Source organism: Suricata suricatta, chromosome 2 (genome assembly GCF_006229205.1).
Source record: "Suricata suricatta isolate VVHF042 chromosome 2, meerkat_22Aug2017_6uvM2_HiC, whole genome shotgun sequence".
Classification (NCBI taxonomy): domain Eukaryota; kingdom Metazoa; phylum Chordata; class Mammalia; order Carnivora; family Herpestidae; genus Suricata; species Suricata suricatta.
The window spans coordinates 13,058,940-13,076,215 of NC_043701.1; the positions used below are offsets into that span (position 1 = coordinate 13,058,940).

The following is a 17,276-nucleotide window of genomic DNA, read 5'->3' on the forward strand; positions in this document are numbered from 1 at the left end:
TTTTTTTTTTTTAATGTATCTCCTTTTCTTGCATGATTAAATGAGGACAAGGAATGGGGGCACCTGGCTGGCTCAGTCCGTAGACCATGTGACTCCTGATCTGGGGGTTGTATGAACCCCACATCAGGTGTAGAGATTACTAAAAATAAAATCTTAAGAAATGAATAAATAGGGGCACCTGGGTGGCTCACGTGGTTAAGCACCTGACTTCGGCTCAGGTCATGATCTCATTGTTCATGAATTCCAACCCCACATTGGGCTTTGCGCTGACCACAAAGAGCCTGCTTAGGATTCTCTGTCTGTCTGTCTGTCTGTCTGTCTCCCTCTCTCTCTCTCTCTCTCTCTCTCTGCCCCTCCCCTGCTCACACACACCCTCTCAAAAATAAATAAGTAAACATTAAATAAGGACAAGGAATAAATGTATCTGATTAGATCATATGAGCACCAAAATTAAAAACTCGTTTAGGTTTTCTTTTCTTTTTTTAAGTAACCATTTACTGTCAGAGTCTTACTTAATTTCTCACATTAGCCCTGCAAGCTTTGTTTCCCAAAAAGGAAACTCAGATTTAGAAAATAAGTAACTGTTAAAATAACCCAGCTAAGAAATGGCAGAGCCAGGGCGCAAACCTGGGCCTCAGGACTCCATGCCGCATCTTCACGTAAAAACAAAGCGAGGGTGGGCGCCTGCACGGCTGTCGTTTACACACCGAACTCTTGCTTTAGGCTCAGGTCATGATCTCGTGGTTGGTGAGACTGAGCCCCATATTGGGTTCTTTGCTGACAGCGTGGAGCCTGCTTGGAATTCTGTCTCCCTCTCTCTCTGCCCCTCCCCTGCTCACCCTCTCCAGAAATAAACATTTGAAAAAATAAAGCAATAGAATTTGGAACATTATCTGTCTGAAAACATTATAACAAAACAGTAGTCCCCTGGCCACCAAGTAATTGGCTGTGGAAATACTGTGCACTTACAGCGGAAATTTATTTTAATGCCCTAACAGCAGGTAAGGAAAACAAAGCAAAGGTGATTAAGAAACCGTTTGTTTTTAGCTTTTTTTTTTTTTAGTCTCTTGTTCAGAAAAAGATAACTTTAACTAAAGAGGAAAGGTAAAGCATGCAAAGGAACCTTGTAGCCTCCGAAGGCTGCCCTGGAGATTTGCAAGGCCTTTAGAGGTTTATAGCACTGATTTGTTATGATCACGTATTTATACATTGAGCGGTTAATGCCTTTTTTCCTCATTGATGAAAATAGAACTCTACCCCTAACAGCCCAACCCAACCCACTCCCATCCACACAGCTCTAAGAGCTGAGAGAGAAGTGAGTCTGAGAACAGGAGTGCTGACCGGAAACAGAAAAAGCCAGGTTTGCATGCGGATCCCCAGGCCGGAGGGGCAAGGAAACCCCAGATCCCACCGCTCTCCCTGTGCTGGCCTTCAGATGGCACTGTTGGCCCAGGTTTGCTGGGTTGGCGCTAATATGGTGACTGGTTTGAGACTGACACTCTGCAGTTGCTTCGAGGTCAGCCTCTGCTCTTTCAATGGGTCTTGAAATGGACAAGAAAAATTCCTTAATTTAAACTGGTTTTAGTGTGGGGTTTTTTTTTTAGTGTTTTTAAATTTATTTTTGAGAGACAGACAGAAACAGCATGAGCTGGGAAGGGTCAGAGAGAGAGGGAGACACAGAATCCGAAGCCGGCTTCAGGCTCTGAGCTAGCCGCCAGCACAGAGCCCGACGCGGGGCTCGAACCAACAAACTGTGAGATCATGACCTGAGCTGAAGCCCGGACGCTCAACCTACTGACCCACCCAGGTGCCCCTTAGTGTGGGTTTTTTGTTGTTGTTATTTTTTGTGGGTTTTTTTCCTTGCAGGAGTTTTTTTTTAATTATTATTTTAATGTTTATTTATTCTTGAGATAGAGAGAGCGTGAGCAAGCGAGCATGGGGGGAGGGGCAGAGAGAGGGGGGGGAGACACAGAATCCAAAGCAGGCTCCAGGCTCTGAGCTGTCAGCACAGAACCCGATGCGGGGCTCAAACCCATGAACCATGAGATCATGACCTGAATCAAAGTCGGACACTTACCCGACTAAGCCGCCCAGGCGCCCTTTGCAAGAGTTATTTTGAAATTTACTGGGCATGATTATTGTTTAGAGGGTGTTGTGGTTTTCTTTAAGATTTTATTTTATATTTTAAGTAAACTCCACATGCTTCACTGACTGAGCCAGCCAGGCTCTCTATGAAGGATTTTTGTTTTCTGTCTTTTTTCACATTGGTTTTTCAAGATAGGTTCATGCCTCTTGTCTGTTTGGGTCAACTCCTTTTCACCCCACTGGACTGTCCCCCAGGACAGTTTCTTAGCAAAGATTCTCATCTCACTCCAAATATCACATTAACTAGCACCATCAGCCAACAGGAACCTCTGCATCTGGGCTGGGATGGGACGAGATAGCTCTTCGACCAGAACCTTTTTTTTGTTTATTTTTTTTAACATTTATTTATTTTTGAGAGACAGATCATGAGCAGGGGAGGGGCAAACAGAGGGGCACACAGAATCGGAAGCAGGCTCCAGGCTCTGAGCTAGCTGTCAGCACAGCCCGATGCGGGGCTCGAACCCATGAACCGTGAGATCATGACCTGAGCCGAAATCAGATGCTCAACTGACAGAGCCCCTCAACCAGCAACATTCTTGATGCTTCTGTATCGCCTGTATAATTTTTGATACATCTTAGCTGTAATTTCTGCATATTACAGATAGCACTCTTCTACCTATTTCAACATTCTGTGCCTCTGAAGAAAAAAGTTACTATTTTCAGTTAATAAGAACTTAGCTAGTGTGCATACAGATAAGCTTATAACCCATAAGTCCTTCCATTCAGGAATAAAATGAATCTTAAGAGCTGTAGGGTTTATTTCTAGAAGACTACTATCTCTGTTTTGTTTTTTTCCCAAATGGCCCTCAGTCTCTAGGCAGAATTCAATCCAGCAACCTAGAGGCTAAATGACCTCATAACTCATTAGCAGTTCTCAGAGCCATCTGGAGCCCTTGAGGAGAACACTGTTCAAAGGGCTGATGATAAAGACAACAGGGTAATTATTTCTCTGCCATGATTAAACCTTTAGACGGCAAGCAGTCAGCATTTTCTTCTGCAGATTGCTGAGGTGGGCGTTTCTGCAGGTATAACAACGCCAAGGTAGGATAACTCATTTGCCTGTCCTCATCTAGCCTACAAACAGCCTGTCAGTAAATAACAAAACAGTTCACTGTAAAAAGGGCAATGCGGCAAGGTAATAGCACGGAAACACCAAATGTAAAAATTAGAAATGTAAATAAAGCATGCAAAGGAAACAGCCATTCAGGCCGTGGATCTTTCAGACTCCAAAGCATGTCCCCTCGGCCACACGGCATGTGCGTGGGGCCTGCTGCTTTTCTCTTCTATAGCGCTCACTGGATAATCTCAGAGTTTCATACACTAACCTGTTCATCTTTCTCCTCATTTCCGTAGGGTCTCTTGCTCCCTGCTGCTCAGGAGATGACTTCACTTTCAGAGTATGCCTTGCGCATGAGTCGCCTCAGTGCCCGGCTCTTTGGCGAAGTTGCCAGGCCCACTGATTCCAAATCCATGAAAGTGGTGAAGCTCTTCAGTGAGCAGCCTTTAGCCAAGAGAAAGGAGACTTACGACTGGTATCCAAATCACAACACTTACTTCGCACTCATGGGGACGCTGCGTTTCCTTGGCCTCTACAGGTAACGGCAAAAAACACAAAAAGTAACCCGTAAGAGATTACTCTAGGAGATCAGAAAAGGAAAAAATTAGCCTTTTTAGTCTTATAGTTTTTTGGTTCTCATAACAGTGCCCAGGTTGCTCAAAAGGCACAGTTTTGGGGGGAAAGGCTTTTAAAAATACAATGGGCACACCAGGGGGGAAAAAAAGGAAACATGCACTTATTGGAAGACATATTTTAATTATGTCTAAAACTGGACTGACTAGATAGTGAGCTACAGAGATGTTTGATTATTTATTAATTTAAGAGCACTTTAAAGGGATGCAGAGGAAAACTGATCCAAACTCTGCAGAAGAAAACCTCAGCCACCCCCACCCCAGCCCCTGCCGGCCGTCAGAACAGCGCGTCCTCATTGTCAGATGAAGAGAGTCCCTGGCCCGCAGCTGATCTCTTCTCCCGCGAGGTTCTGGGAGCCTCCTTTCTTTCCTAGTGACAGTTCTGTGGGAGTTCTTGTGTCCTTAGTGTTTATTTATTTTTGAGGGAGAGAGAGAGTGCACACGCGTGCATGTGTATGGGAAGGGTGGGGAAGGGGAGACAGAATCCAGAGTGGGCTTCTTTGGAGCAGTGAGCCCTATGTGGGACTCAGACTCACACACTGCAAGATCATGACCTGAGCAGAAGTCAGATGCTTAACTGACTGGGCCACCCAGGCGCCCCCTTTTTTTTTTCCCCAATGTTTTTTTTTTTTTATGTTTATTTTGGGCATTTTTAGTTGGTACCTTTTTTGATATATTAATTCGATCTAAGAAAGTTGTAGTTCACCTTTAAGAGTAATACGTGGATTGCACAGGCTCTTAATACCAGGTGTTACATGTCTGTGTATATAAGGTACTCAGGACTAGGTACTGAGATCAAATACCTCTGTGGTCGTTTTCTTTAAAAGAAAGTCTTGGGGCACCTGGGTGGCTCAGTCGGTTAAGCGTCCAGTTTCAGCTCAGGTCATGATCTCATGGTTTGTGGGTTCAAGCCCCGCGTCGGGCTCTGTGCTGACTACTAGCTCAGAGCCTGGAGCTTGCTTCAGATTCTGTATCTCCTGCTCTCTCTGACCCTCCCCTGCTCACAATGTCTCTCTCTGTCTCTCAAAAATAAAAATAAAAAGCATTAATAAAAAAATTTTTTTTTAAAAGTCTTAATTACCAAGTTAATACATGCTCATTATAAAAGAATTTAAACAATGCGTAATTGTCTTAAAGTTAAAATCTACCTTTTTTCCTTGCTTATTTATTTATTTTGAGAGACAGAGCAAGAGCAGGGGATGGGGTGGGGGGCAGGGAGAGAGAATCCCAAGCAGGTTCCGTGCTATCAGCACAGAGCCCTACTCACAGCTTGATCTCATGAATTGTGAGATCATGACCTAAGCTGAAATCAAGAATCAGATGCTTAACTAAGCCACCTTTTATTTAATGTAAAATAAATCTACTTTTTGGGGTGCCTGGGTGGCTCAGTCAGTTGAACGTCCGACTCTGGCTCAGGTCATGATCTCATGGTTTGTGAGTTCGAGCCCCACGTCTGGCTCTGTGCTGACCGCTAACTCAGAGCCTGGAGCCTGTCTTCAGATTCTGTGTCTCCTTCTCTCTCTGTCTCTCAAAAATAAAGAAAAAGAAAGAAAAGGAAAAAAGAAGAGAAAAAGGAAAGGGGAGGGGAAAGGGTTCTAGAACTTACATACTGAAAGGTGTGGAAAGGTATTGGGTCTTGGAATGCAGACACTCTCTCGAGTATAGGCAGTCCTACACCGCAGCCACGTGTACAAACAGCCCTGGCTTCTTGATCTCTAGATCTGTCTGTTGACTTGACTTCCTTCTACCTGAGCCTTTCCCCAGCGGCCTCTTCGTGTGGATTATCCACGGCCACAAAAGCGGGTTCCTGCAGACCCCTGCCCCTTGCAGGAGGTGCTGGCCCCCGCGGCTCTCAGGGTCTCTGTGTAGCTATTGAAGCTTATACCCACTTTCTGCTTCCCTGTGTTCAGCGTTAGTGTTACAGGGAAGCTGGGGGTAGTCATTAGCACTGTATCACAGTTGCAGAGGTTTATGTGAGCTGGCCTGGGAATTTAACTGTCATTCATGGCATTGTTTCTGTGTGGGGACACTGTGGAAATGAACTTCTGGAACACAACCTATGTGCACGCCGGGGACTCCCTGCGCTTTCGTGCCCCGGAGAATCAAGGACCAATAATCACAACAGCCTAGGGGAACAGTGTGCTACATTGGTGTGCTTTTCCAGTCAGGTAAGAATACTGGCTCTTTTCCTGTCTCCACTCAGAGATGAGCATCAGGACTTCAAGGATGAGCACTTGCGTCTAAAGAAGCTTCGTGGCAAGGGGAAACCAAGGAAGGGAGAAGGCAAAAGAGCAGCAAAAAAGAAATAGTGTCGATCCCTCAGGAGAAAAAACTTCTGTCTCAGCAACTGACAGCAGAAGAAGGTGTATTCATCTTTCCACATCTGGCAGGAGTGGGAGCTTCCGAAATTGAAGATTATTCGTAGGAACTTCAATCGTTTCCATGTCGACGTCCAATCCAATTGAATTGTGCCTGGTTTCTTGGACGTGTTCTAATTCTGCAAAGCTGTTTTGGCTTTGGTTTTCTACTCCGAGGTTTACCTCTTTCTCTAAAGAAATGACTGCATAGATGATTGAAGAAGGACTCATTTGGGGTGCAAATGGGATGTTGAGGGCATGGGGGCCAACTCATGCGATGAGCATCCTTTAGTGTCCTCAGTGTCCCTTCTTCCCCCGCCGCACCAGCCCCGAACGCCTCCAAACCACCCCTAAACCACCCCTCTGACCACCCAGCCACCGTCTCCACCAAGCTCATGAACTTTAGGTACGTCTCCACCTAGTCCTTGGAGAGTATCTAATAAGATAGATTTGTGGGACAAGGCTGTACCTGCTTAGAGAGTACTGAGTGAGTACCTGCTGTATACAGTGTACTGGGGCCCTGGTAATACCATGGTTAGCAATAGGAAACAGTCCCTTCCATGTGGAACTTTCAGGCTTGTGGGAAAGACTAAATATATCATTACACAAATAAAATTGTATTAAACTCTACAAAGGAAAAATACAGACTTCTGCAAAAGTATGGGTCAATGGATGACTCAGTCTAGAGATAGCAAGAGGCCCAAACTTCTGGTAGTTTAAAGAAGGCCTCCCTAGGCACTCAAGCTGATTAAGCATCTAACTCTTGATTTTGGCTCAGGCCATGTTTCATGAGTTTGAGCCCCACATCAGACTCTATGCTGACAGTACAGAGCCTGCTTGAGATTCTCTCTTTCCCTCTCTCTCTGCTCCTCCCCCCACATCTGTCTCTCAAAATAAATAAACTTTAAAAAAAAAAAAAAAGGCCTCCTTAAAGAGGTCTTGGTCTCCGGGTCTTGAGTTCAATCCCCATGTGTGGTATAGAGTTTGTTTAAAATTAAAAATTAAAAAAAAAAAAAAAGGATGCCTAGGTGGCTCGGTTGAATGTCCAACTCTTGATTTTGGCCTAGGTCATGATCCTAGGCCTTCTTAAGATTCCTCCATGGAGCCTTCTTAAGATTCTTTCTCTCTGCCCCTCCCCCACTCAAGCATGCACTCTCTCTCTCTCTCTCTCTAAAATTTAAAAATTCAGTGGGGTTCCTGGGAGGCTCAATTGGTCAAGCATCTGACTTCGACTCAGGTCATGATCTCATGGTTTGTGGTTCAAGCCCTGGGTCAGGCTCTGTGCCAACAGCTCAGAGCCTGGAACCTGCTTCGGATTCTTTGTCTCTCTTGCTCTCTGCCCCTCCCCTGCTCGTGCACGGTCTCTCTGTCTCTCAAAAATGAATAAACATTAAAAATTTTTTTTTTCTTAGTGATGGGAAAAGTGTGAGTCACAGAGAACTCTACTGCAAATCCCTAATGTAAGAAGAAAGTGTCCTATTCAAGGAGTTGAGAAAAGACCCCTGACTGCATAGGTTTCATAAGGAAACAAGAGGCCAGACGATGAAGAGCTTTTCAAGTTCTATGCCGAAGCTTGGACTTAACCAACTTAGTGCGTCTGTAAGATGTTATTTCTTTGAGAAATGGCTGTTGTCTATGCATGAGCAGCTAGCTGCTCATTTTACTGTATTTTCACAGTGAGGTTCCAGAGGGTGTGAGGGCTTCTCTGATTTTTTTTCAGGTTCCAAAAATCTAATGCTGTCTAGTAAATTTTTTAAGTACTTTTTCTCTTCTGTTGTAAAAGGTACCATCCTAACTACTTTTAGGCATTAACTAGATGCGCGCTGTCCAGCTAAAGGACTCTTTAGTGGCATCCCTGCCTCTCTGGGAAAGAGCAAAGGACATGCCAGAGTACACACGAGGAGTACCTACAGCAGCTGCTGAGGCTGTGGCTTCCTTTCCGGCCACATCAGAAGTACTGGCAAACACTGCCCTGCAAGTAATTCCCGAATTAGTAAGAATCCCATCCCACGTGTTAGATGAATTATATCTTTAAAGATACTTCATCCAGATGGTATGGCTGGGGCCCATATTACAGTTGTAAAAACTACTAAAAATCGGTGGTTTGTGTCTGATTTCATCAGGGGACTGAGAATCTATTCATCTAGAATTTTTCTCGGCACTTGCCATGTGCCTGCCACGTGCTAGTTGGGGAGGACACAGAGACTCAGTCCCTAAGACTCTATGAGTGACAGTTGTGTGATCCCAGGGGGTTGCTCAGAAAAGTGCACACCTTCTGGTATTCTTGGCCAGTGCAGCGCGGCCAGGTGCATGGAAGCTTACCCCGGGCTGTCAGGCTGAGAAACAGGCTCTCAGCCTGAACGCGGTGTAGAACACCCCGGTGGATGTTTCGAATCAGGCCGTCTCCAACTTGTGGAGAAGGCCCGAATGTCAGAGGAGCTTAAAAGAATTAGCATGGTATTTTGAAGAGAAACTGCATTAGATCCAATAGCTGACCTGAGTCAGAAACAAGCAAAGGATCCGTGTGTTGGCGTGTCGATGGCCCCGGAACGTACCAAGAGCCTTAGCAGTGGCTGACCGGGAAGTCTGCAGGTGACTCAGCAGTAGGTTAGTCTGCCGCTGCTCCATGCTGAGAATCCAAGACTATGCCTAGAATGTTATCTGTGCATAAGCTGTACCCTGAGCCCCAGCTGACGCAGTGAACGCCACCTGACCTAAGACAGCCAGTACTGGACTTGGTGGACCAGACAGGACGTAGAGGACAAAAGGGAAGGGGTACTTCTTGATGCCACTAAAGCAACACATTTCAGGACATCAGCGACTAAGGTTTAAGACAAGGACAAACTGCAATCAGAAAAAAATCTTTAACTGCAGGTGCAGGCTAGCCAGATGTTTAATTGGATATCTCTGGTCAAGACCAAAACTTCTGTGTTTTCCGCTCCAGTGTTTGGTATTTTGTGTGCATGGAGGACTCTGCCCTTGATCTCAGTGTGGCATAGCAAAACGGACTGGGCTTGGGAGTCAGAAGTCATGGGTTGTGGATGCAGTCCTGCTTACTGGCTTTGTGACCTTAAGTCACATTCTCCCAACCTCCTTTCGTCTCTAAAATCATACTAATGCTTCACTAGATTCATGAAATATTAAGATTTGTGAAAAGTACCATGTGAGTTGTAAAAGATGAATCAAATGTTTTCACATACATTTTTTTATGTGACCAGTGAGAATTATTACATCTTACCAATAGGTTTTTCCAAGGTAGTGTTGACAAACACCCTACATTTACCTGCAACACGACAGGTTCAGGAAGCAGTAGGGGGTGAGATGCCTTTTATTATATATGTAATTATGAGTTCCAGAAACTCATTTTTTAAAAAGTATTATGTAGATGTGTGTATGTATATCTAAATATGTATGAGCATATAAACAGGATGCTTTTACTTACTAAACACCTTCTGGAAAAGAGTGAGTCAAAATTAAAAATTCCACCCTCTTCACTTTTTCCTTTTTTCCTCATACATTTCCCCCCAGAGCTTCTAAGTGCCTAATTTTAGAGATTTAGAGTCAGGAACAAACTTCAAAAGAAATAGAAGGAAATGCCTCTTAAACTGCCAACTCTGCCTTCATAGTCCTTTTTCTTAAGTACTCATTTTAAGTTCAAAAGAAAGCATTTCTTTAAAAAAAAGAATCAATAAAACAAACAGTAAAACATTCAAGAAGACTTAGTAAAACAGGGAAACAGTAAAGCCCTGGGTATTAGAACTAGAAAACTAGTAAAACATCATGCTGAACTAAGAACTGAAATGTCTTTTTTTTTTTTTTTTGAGAGAGAGAGTGAGAACACAAACAAAGAAGGGGCAGAAACAGAGGGAGAGAGAATTGCAAGCAGGTTTCAAGTTAAGCCTGATGCAGGGCTTGATCTCTTGACTGAGATCATGACCTGAGCTAAAATCAAGGGTCAGACCAAGCCATCCAGGTGCCCCTTACATGTTTCTTAAATGATACCATGGTAGCAAAAGAGGAGGATCATGAAACCAGGGGGAGGACTGGTCTAAGACACCACCCAGATGCAGTTGGGTTTTCACATCAAATCTAACTTAATTGGATCTCTGGCAATATTAGAAGTTCATGTCAAAGTAGAAACCAAAACTAAACCAAGGCAGATCCTAAGACCTTTTTCATTCCACTTAAACGTGTTTTCAGAGACAGAATAGATTCATTTTTGAAGAGCTCTGTGTGGCTATTACAGAAAATATGAGCTCCTTATTGACAATCTAAACTGGTGCTTAGTGCAAAATATCTTCCCAGAAGAGCCACAAAACTACTAACCAACCCCTTGCATTTAGCATAAAAACAACATTCTAAACAAATTAAAAGTCTTAGGACACAGGTCAGATCTAAAAGGCGGAGTATATCTAGCATGAGAATTGACCAGTTCATTAAGCACCAAACAAATTAAACCTAAATTGTTCATAAAGGTGAAGATAGAGATCAATGCAGTCCAATCATCCGGAATGACTTCACAAGCAGTGAAAGCAATAAAAGCAAGTTATGCCAACATTTCTGGAGCACTCACCCCACACCTGGCATTGCATTTATAGGCCTCATGTGACTCCAGGATGACAAGTAGTCCCACTTTACAGTTGAGGCAACTGAGGCTTAGATCTTGCGCCCAGGATCACACAGTTCTAAGGGTCTAGGCTGAGGTTTAAATCCAAGCCACCTGAGTTCAAAGCCTGTGCCGCCAACCACCACACTGTTACAGTAGGATTGTCACACGCAGAGAGGGGTACAGCAGACAGTATGTGCGAAGACCCACAGACAGAATCCCGGTTGGCAAGAGCTATGATGAGCACAGCCTTGCAACTTCAGAGCCATACCTTCACGAGCCTTGAAGTTCCCAGTGTCCTTTTATGACCTGCTGGTATAGCGCTGACCTCTCTGAGTCCGAAGATTATTATAACAACTACCGTTTGTCCAGTGCTTCCCCATTCCAGCGTGGGGAACTGTGCCTAACTCTGTAAGTTATACCACTTAATTCCTACCACAGCTCCGTGAGGTATTCCCTTTCCCATTCTATGGTGACCTGAGGTTTAACACTGATTCTCAACTGAGGCTGTGTGTTAGAACCCCTGGGGGAGCTTAGATCGCTCTGCCTGGTCCCACTCCAGACAGACCAGTGGCTCCTTGGCAATACTGTGGCGCCGAGGTTAAGAATCACTGGCTTAAAGCAGTCTTTCCCAGGTTTTGGTATTCAGCAGTACCATCCAGAGGGCCTGTTAAACGCAGATGGCTGGGCCCCACCCCCAGTCCTGAAGGGGTAGGACGGGCTAGGTCGCTCTGGGACTTTGGCCACTTGATAGGTCAGCCAGGGACCCCTGAGGCGGCTGGTAGGCATAGCACAGGGAAAGCCCAGGCCTCAGGCAGGGAGCAAGTACCACACAGGATGCGGGAGACCCAGAGCAATGTGACCGCCTGAGCAAGAAGGGCCAAAAGCAGCCATCAGTGCGGGGAAGGCAGCTCCCGGGGAAGGAGGGGTCCTGGGGGTACAGGGGCAGGTAATAACCCTTGCTTATCACACTCCATTCACAGGTGGAAAGGCTGGATGGAGCTGAAACAAAGTCAGGGTGGCAAAGTCACTGCCACATGAAAGTCAAAAGTGAATAGAACATGTTAGGATTCAGAAAAGGGAAAGTAAAAATTAACTCCCATAACTATGTACACAGCCTTTTAGAAATACACGTAGACTGTAAAAATTGAGATGTGTCTATTCAATGTTTCCTTTGGACGTTTTCCCTTTCTTTAGCCTTTACTCTTAGCTCTTGGTAGGAGACTAGTGGGAGTAAATACACGACTGTCTTTCCCAGTGACACCAGATCTACACTTGTCGGGGTGACTCCATTAGGGCGGTAAGGCTCAGAGGAGGGGCTCGGCCTGCCTGCAGCTGAATCGTCACCAAAGACTCCCCTGAGTCAGCAGGCAGGGAGGCAGCCCAGGGATCTGCATTTCCAACAAGCCCTTACAGGTGGTTACCACACATTATAAATCTTGAGAATCGCTGCTTTAGGAATTCTGATGGAACCCTTGAAAAGTGGAAGAAAAACCCTGGATCCACGATGACCTAGTGAGCCACAAGGTGAAGGCGTCCAGGTGACCTTGTGCTTGTAAATGTAGCAACGATGTCTTGATTCAACCGTGAATTGTAACATCCTCATCACCAACCTCCCTCAGCTTCTGATTTTATAATTCTCTCCAACAAGCTCACATATCTGGCTGGGTTTATTCTCAGGGAGTCCTCGGTGCTAATAATTGCTTATCATTCTATTATGATCTCAAATGATCTCTACAGTGGTCTTTGCAGGGGCACGTTCAAGGTTACAGAGGTAGCAAGGCTATCGCAATGCTCAATTCTAGGCATGTGGGCTGGTCCAGACCACGTGTGCGGGTTGTAAACTTCATCACAGAAAGGAAGGCGTAATCAGGATTATTCTTCTTGTGAAAAATAATCACTTGATCTTTCCTCATCTTTTATAGGTCTTATAAAGTCTCCCACTGCATTTCACAACCAGCATAAATAGCAGGGAAGATGAAAGTGAAGGAAAGCTCAGTGATCTCATTTGGAGATCACAGTCTGTCTTTAGCACAGCAGGTGGGCCGCCACTGTTCCCTCTGCCACACTGCAAAACCGGGGAGCCACCAGCTCCCTGAGGAGGAAGGGGGCCTGGGGGATGTGAAATAGGAAACAAAACTAAGACCACCCAAAAACGTGGTTCATTGTCAAATGTTTTGCAAAAAACAAGTATTATTTCAATGACAAAAAAAACACGTTATTTTTTAGAAAGGACATTGTCATGAATTCCTGATGGCATGCCAACTGATGAAGCTATTGTCTCACTAAAATGGAAGCACCTGAGAAAGCGTCAAACTAACTCAAAATGGTCATTTGAGTTATATTTTTCTAAATGTTATTAGAAACTCCTCAGGAGCCCAAATCAGTTTTAAAATGTGTCCTGCCGTCCTTTCGATCTCCCACCAAAGACCCCCAGACCAAGGAGTTCACCATTGCCGCAATGCCTGATTCACAGTCACTGACTGGGCGGCCAGAACCCCTCTCTCCCCTTTCCTGCTTGCTCCTGTGTCACCTGAACAGGTGACCTCCAGGATGAGTCACCCTCGTTTACACCCCTGGGTGCTCATGTACAATGAAGAATCTGTTTCTGAAATGCCAAAGTCTCGAAAAGAGAGGCTTGTAATACTTTTTATGGACTGCCGCTGGCAAGGGACAGATCTGTGCTCGCCAGCTTGCTCTCAGGCTGTGCCAGCGGGCAGGCTCGGCGCGGTTTACAGCGGTTTACAGCGTCTGAGCCGTCTCACTCCTCAGGTGCTGCCGGGACCCCCCTGGGAGCTTGTTAGAAATGCACAAGTGCAGGCCCTCCCCAAACCTTCTGCACCAGGATTTGCGTGTTAACTAGATCCCCAGGTGGCTTGTACCACCTGAAGGCCAGAGAGGATTTGTATTAACCTTCAGAGGTCCCAGGGACCCGAATACAGTCTTCCTGCCTTTACTCAGGCAGTCCATTCTCTCTACCTGGAAATGTCTTCCACCATAGCTCAAGCTGGCCAACTCCTACTCATTCTTCAAGGCCCAACCCTCCTGATACACTGAGTCAAAACTAATCATTCCCTCCTCTGTGCTTCCTTGATCTGTTACATCTATTATATACAGTATATACCAATATTATAGTTTTCATGCCATTTTATACTTATATGCTTACATGTCCATGTCCCCCATAAGAAAGTGAGTTACTCAATGACAAAGAACACACTTTATTCATCTATGTTCCCTAGCGCCTAGACCAGGACTTGAAACAGAGTCTCAGTCAAGGTGTCATTAAAACTACCTTTGGGGGCATCTGCATGGCTCAGACGGCTGAGCATCTGACTCATGATCTCAGCTCAAGTCATGATCTTATGGTTCATGAGACAGAGCCCTGCGTTGGGCTCTGGGCTGACAGCATGGAGCTTGCTTAGAATTCTCTATCTCTCTCTCTCTCTCTCCGCCCACCCCACATTCTCTCAAAATAAATTTATTTTTTTTATTTTTACATTTATTTATTTTTGAGAGGCAGAGAGAGACAGAGCATAAACGGGAGGGGCAGAGAGAGGAAGAGACACAGAATCTGAAGCAGGCTCTAGGCTCTGAGCTAGCGGTTTGCACAGAGCTCGACGCAGGGCTCAAACCCATAAACCATGAAATCATGACCTGAGCCGAAGTCAGACGCTCAACCGTCTGAGCCACCCAGGCGCTCCTCAAAATAAATTTAAAAAAAAAAGAAAAGAAAAAAATAGCTCTAACTGCCATGTAAAAAGAAAAAACCACGAACTTTTGATCTTTTTTTTCATTGTTTTAGAGTCAGGTAATAGTAAATCTTACTCCCCTACTTGAAAATTTTCCCATTATAACTTTGTATCCTTTAAAAACCTCTCTTATATCTTTGATAGCTGATTTACAGTGACTATTCAAAACCATTTCCATTGGTCAGGAAACAATCTCTGAGCCTACATTTCTTGGGACAGTGACTTCTGCTCCTTTTCTCTTGCACACACCCTTCTCCCACAAGGTAGCATATCCATTGCTGAAAAGCCAGCTTACAGCAGATATTTTTAGTGGGGATGGGAGGTAGTATAATAAAAGGAATTATTGTATTTCTTCATTTCTATTAAACCTGTCTTGGTAGCCTGTCTGTTTTCTTGCAAATATATAAATGGTATTACTGAATCGGTTGTGGGTGAAAGGCAAGAAAACAGTAAAGAAAGTAGAAAACGAGTAGTGAACCAAGAGTGCCAATAATTAACAGCTGTGTTAAGACAAACACACCAGAAAACACGCAGGTAATTATGGGGCATTTGCAGAGCTGGCATAACCCCTCGGGTTAACGATGAACTCCTGGAAGGCCGGATGGAGTCGCGCACCAGCCTGCATGAGAGAACACACAGCCTGAGACGCTCGCTGGTGATACACAATGAGCACTTCTCACTGCTCAGTGCTAGGCAGCCGCGCACAGCTGTACGCCGCTCATCGCCCGTGAGCTTCATCCAAATGGCCCACAAATTGGTCTTAGTCATTGTTCACATTTATTTCTGAAGGTATGGTTCTGGCAGTGGTAAATAAGAGACACTATTTAGGTGAACTTTCGCTCTCTAAAGTGGCCCATGCAACATGTATCAAGAGATTAAATAGGAATATCCTTTGACTCCAGTGTCCCACAGGGCTCGAGCAGCGCAGATACACGGCGCCTGGGTGGCTCACACTGTTGAGCAAATGACTCTTGATTTTGGCTCAGGTCATGATCTCACGATTGTGAGATCGAGCCCCGCATCGGGGTCTACACTGACAGGGTGAAGCCTGCTTGGGATTCTCTCTCTTCCTCTCTCTCTCTCTCTCTCTCTGCCCCTCCCCCATTTCAAAATAAATAAACATTTTTTAAAAGGAAGAAACACAGATACAAATGCACATTTTCATTGAATTTTTGTTGTTTGTTTTAAAGTTGTTTTATTTATTTTTAGAGAGAGCGTGCGTGCGGTGGGAGGGACAGAGAGAGGAAGAGAGAGAAACCCGCCCTGGGTGTGGAGTGCCACTTGGGGCTGAATCTCGCGAACCCTGAAATCATGACCTGAGCTGAAATCAAGAGTCAGACGCGTAACTTGCTGAGCCACTCAGGTGCCCCTAAACATTTTCTAAACTAATAAATGAATGTTACTGGAACAACTGAAAACAACATGGGTATTTCCTTCCCAAGGGCACAAATGCAAAAATTTATCAGTCAATGATGTATGACTTTAGGTTCAACAGAACTGGTCACTGGCACATGATAATGTCTTTATTTAGAGATTGCTTTATTAAATATAAATTTCAGAGGCTTGTTTAAATCTATAATATTTGTTATCACTTTTTATTATCAAGCATGAGTGGGGGAGGGACAGAGAGCAAGACGGAATCCCAAACAGGCTCCACACTTTCAGTGCAGAGCCCGACGTGGGGCCCAATCACGACCTGAGCCAAAATCAAGAGTCCGGTGCTTAACGGACTGAGCCACCCAGGCACCCCTGTTGTCACTTTTTAATTTCACTCATTCAAAAAACTGTCTCTTCTTTAGATATTTTTCCTGTAATTAGATGATATGCCACCAGGGGACAGTAGTGGATCAGTCATGGCCTCGTTATGTGAAGAGTAAGAATTTTGCATCAGGGTTTATTTCTTGAGAGATGTATAGTTCTTTACTTTGTAATGTTTTAATTCTTCATTAAAATCTTTGAATCTTTGAATCAATAGTTAATTGAATATAGTAGATCTTTCTCTTATATCAAGATTAGGAAGAAAACAAAACAGAAAAGATAAAGATTAAAAGAAAAAAAGAAATATTCCAGTAAAGTCAGAGACAGCCTGGTCATACTGCTTAGGCAACTAGAGTTACATAAAGGAATAATATTAGCCTGTCTGTCTAGTATTCCTAATCAGCCAGAAAGTTCTGGGCTGCTTCCTATGACTCTCCTGAAATGCCTTCTTCATATTGCTACAGAAGAACAACAAGAAAAGCAATCCTTCTTAGATTTACCCTGATTGCAGGATTTAAAAAATCCCACTTAAAATGTTATCAAGTGCAGGGGCACCTGGGGGGCTCAGTCAGTTAAGCGTCCGACTCCATTTCAGCTCAGGTCATGATCTCACAGTGCAAACAGAGCCCCGTGCTGGGCTCTGCGCTGACAGCACGAAGCCTGTCTTGAAATCCCTATTTGAGATTCTCTCTCTCCCTCTCTCTCTGCCCCTCCCCTGCTCGTGTTCGCTCCCTCTCTTTTTCAAAATAAATAAACAAAGAAAACCCCACAAAAATTTTATGAAGTATAAATATCTGCCTTTCTCACACTGAATTTTTCTTTTTTTAAATGTTTTAATGTTTGTTTTTGAGATAGAGACAGAGTGTGTGAGCAGGGAAGGGGCAGAGAGAGAGAGGGAGACCCAGAATCTGAAACACGCTCCAGGCCCTGAGCTGTCAGCACAGAGGCCGACATGGGGCTGGAACTCATGGA

The 17,276-nt window shown here is 44.6% G+C and overlaps 1 protein-coding gene across 2 annotated transcripts in view; it reads left to right on the plus strand.

Annotated features, from left to right (window-relative positions):
- Positions 1-6,836, plus strand: part of MRPS33 (mitochondrial ribosomal protein S33) — an 8,841-nt gene extending 2,005 nt beyond the window's left edge. For both annotated transcript variants that reach the window (XM_029955332.1, XM_029955327.1), the window contains 2 exons: positions 3,499-3,740; positions 6,038-6,836. In XM_029955332.1, the coding sequence (XP_029811192.1) occupies positions 3,526-3,740; positions 6,038-6,143 (321 nt within the window). In that variant the 5' untranslated portion in view covers positions 3,499-3,525 and the 3' untranslated portion in view covers positions 6,144-6,836. The remainder of the gene's footprint in view (positions 1-3,498; positions 3,741-6,037) is intronic.
- Positions 6,837-17,276: the final 10,440 nt, after the last annotated feature.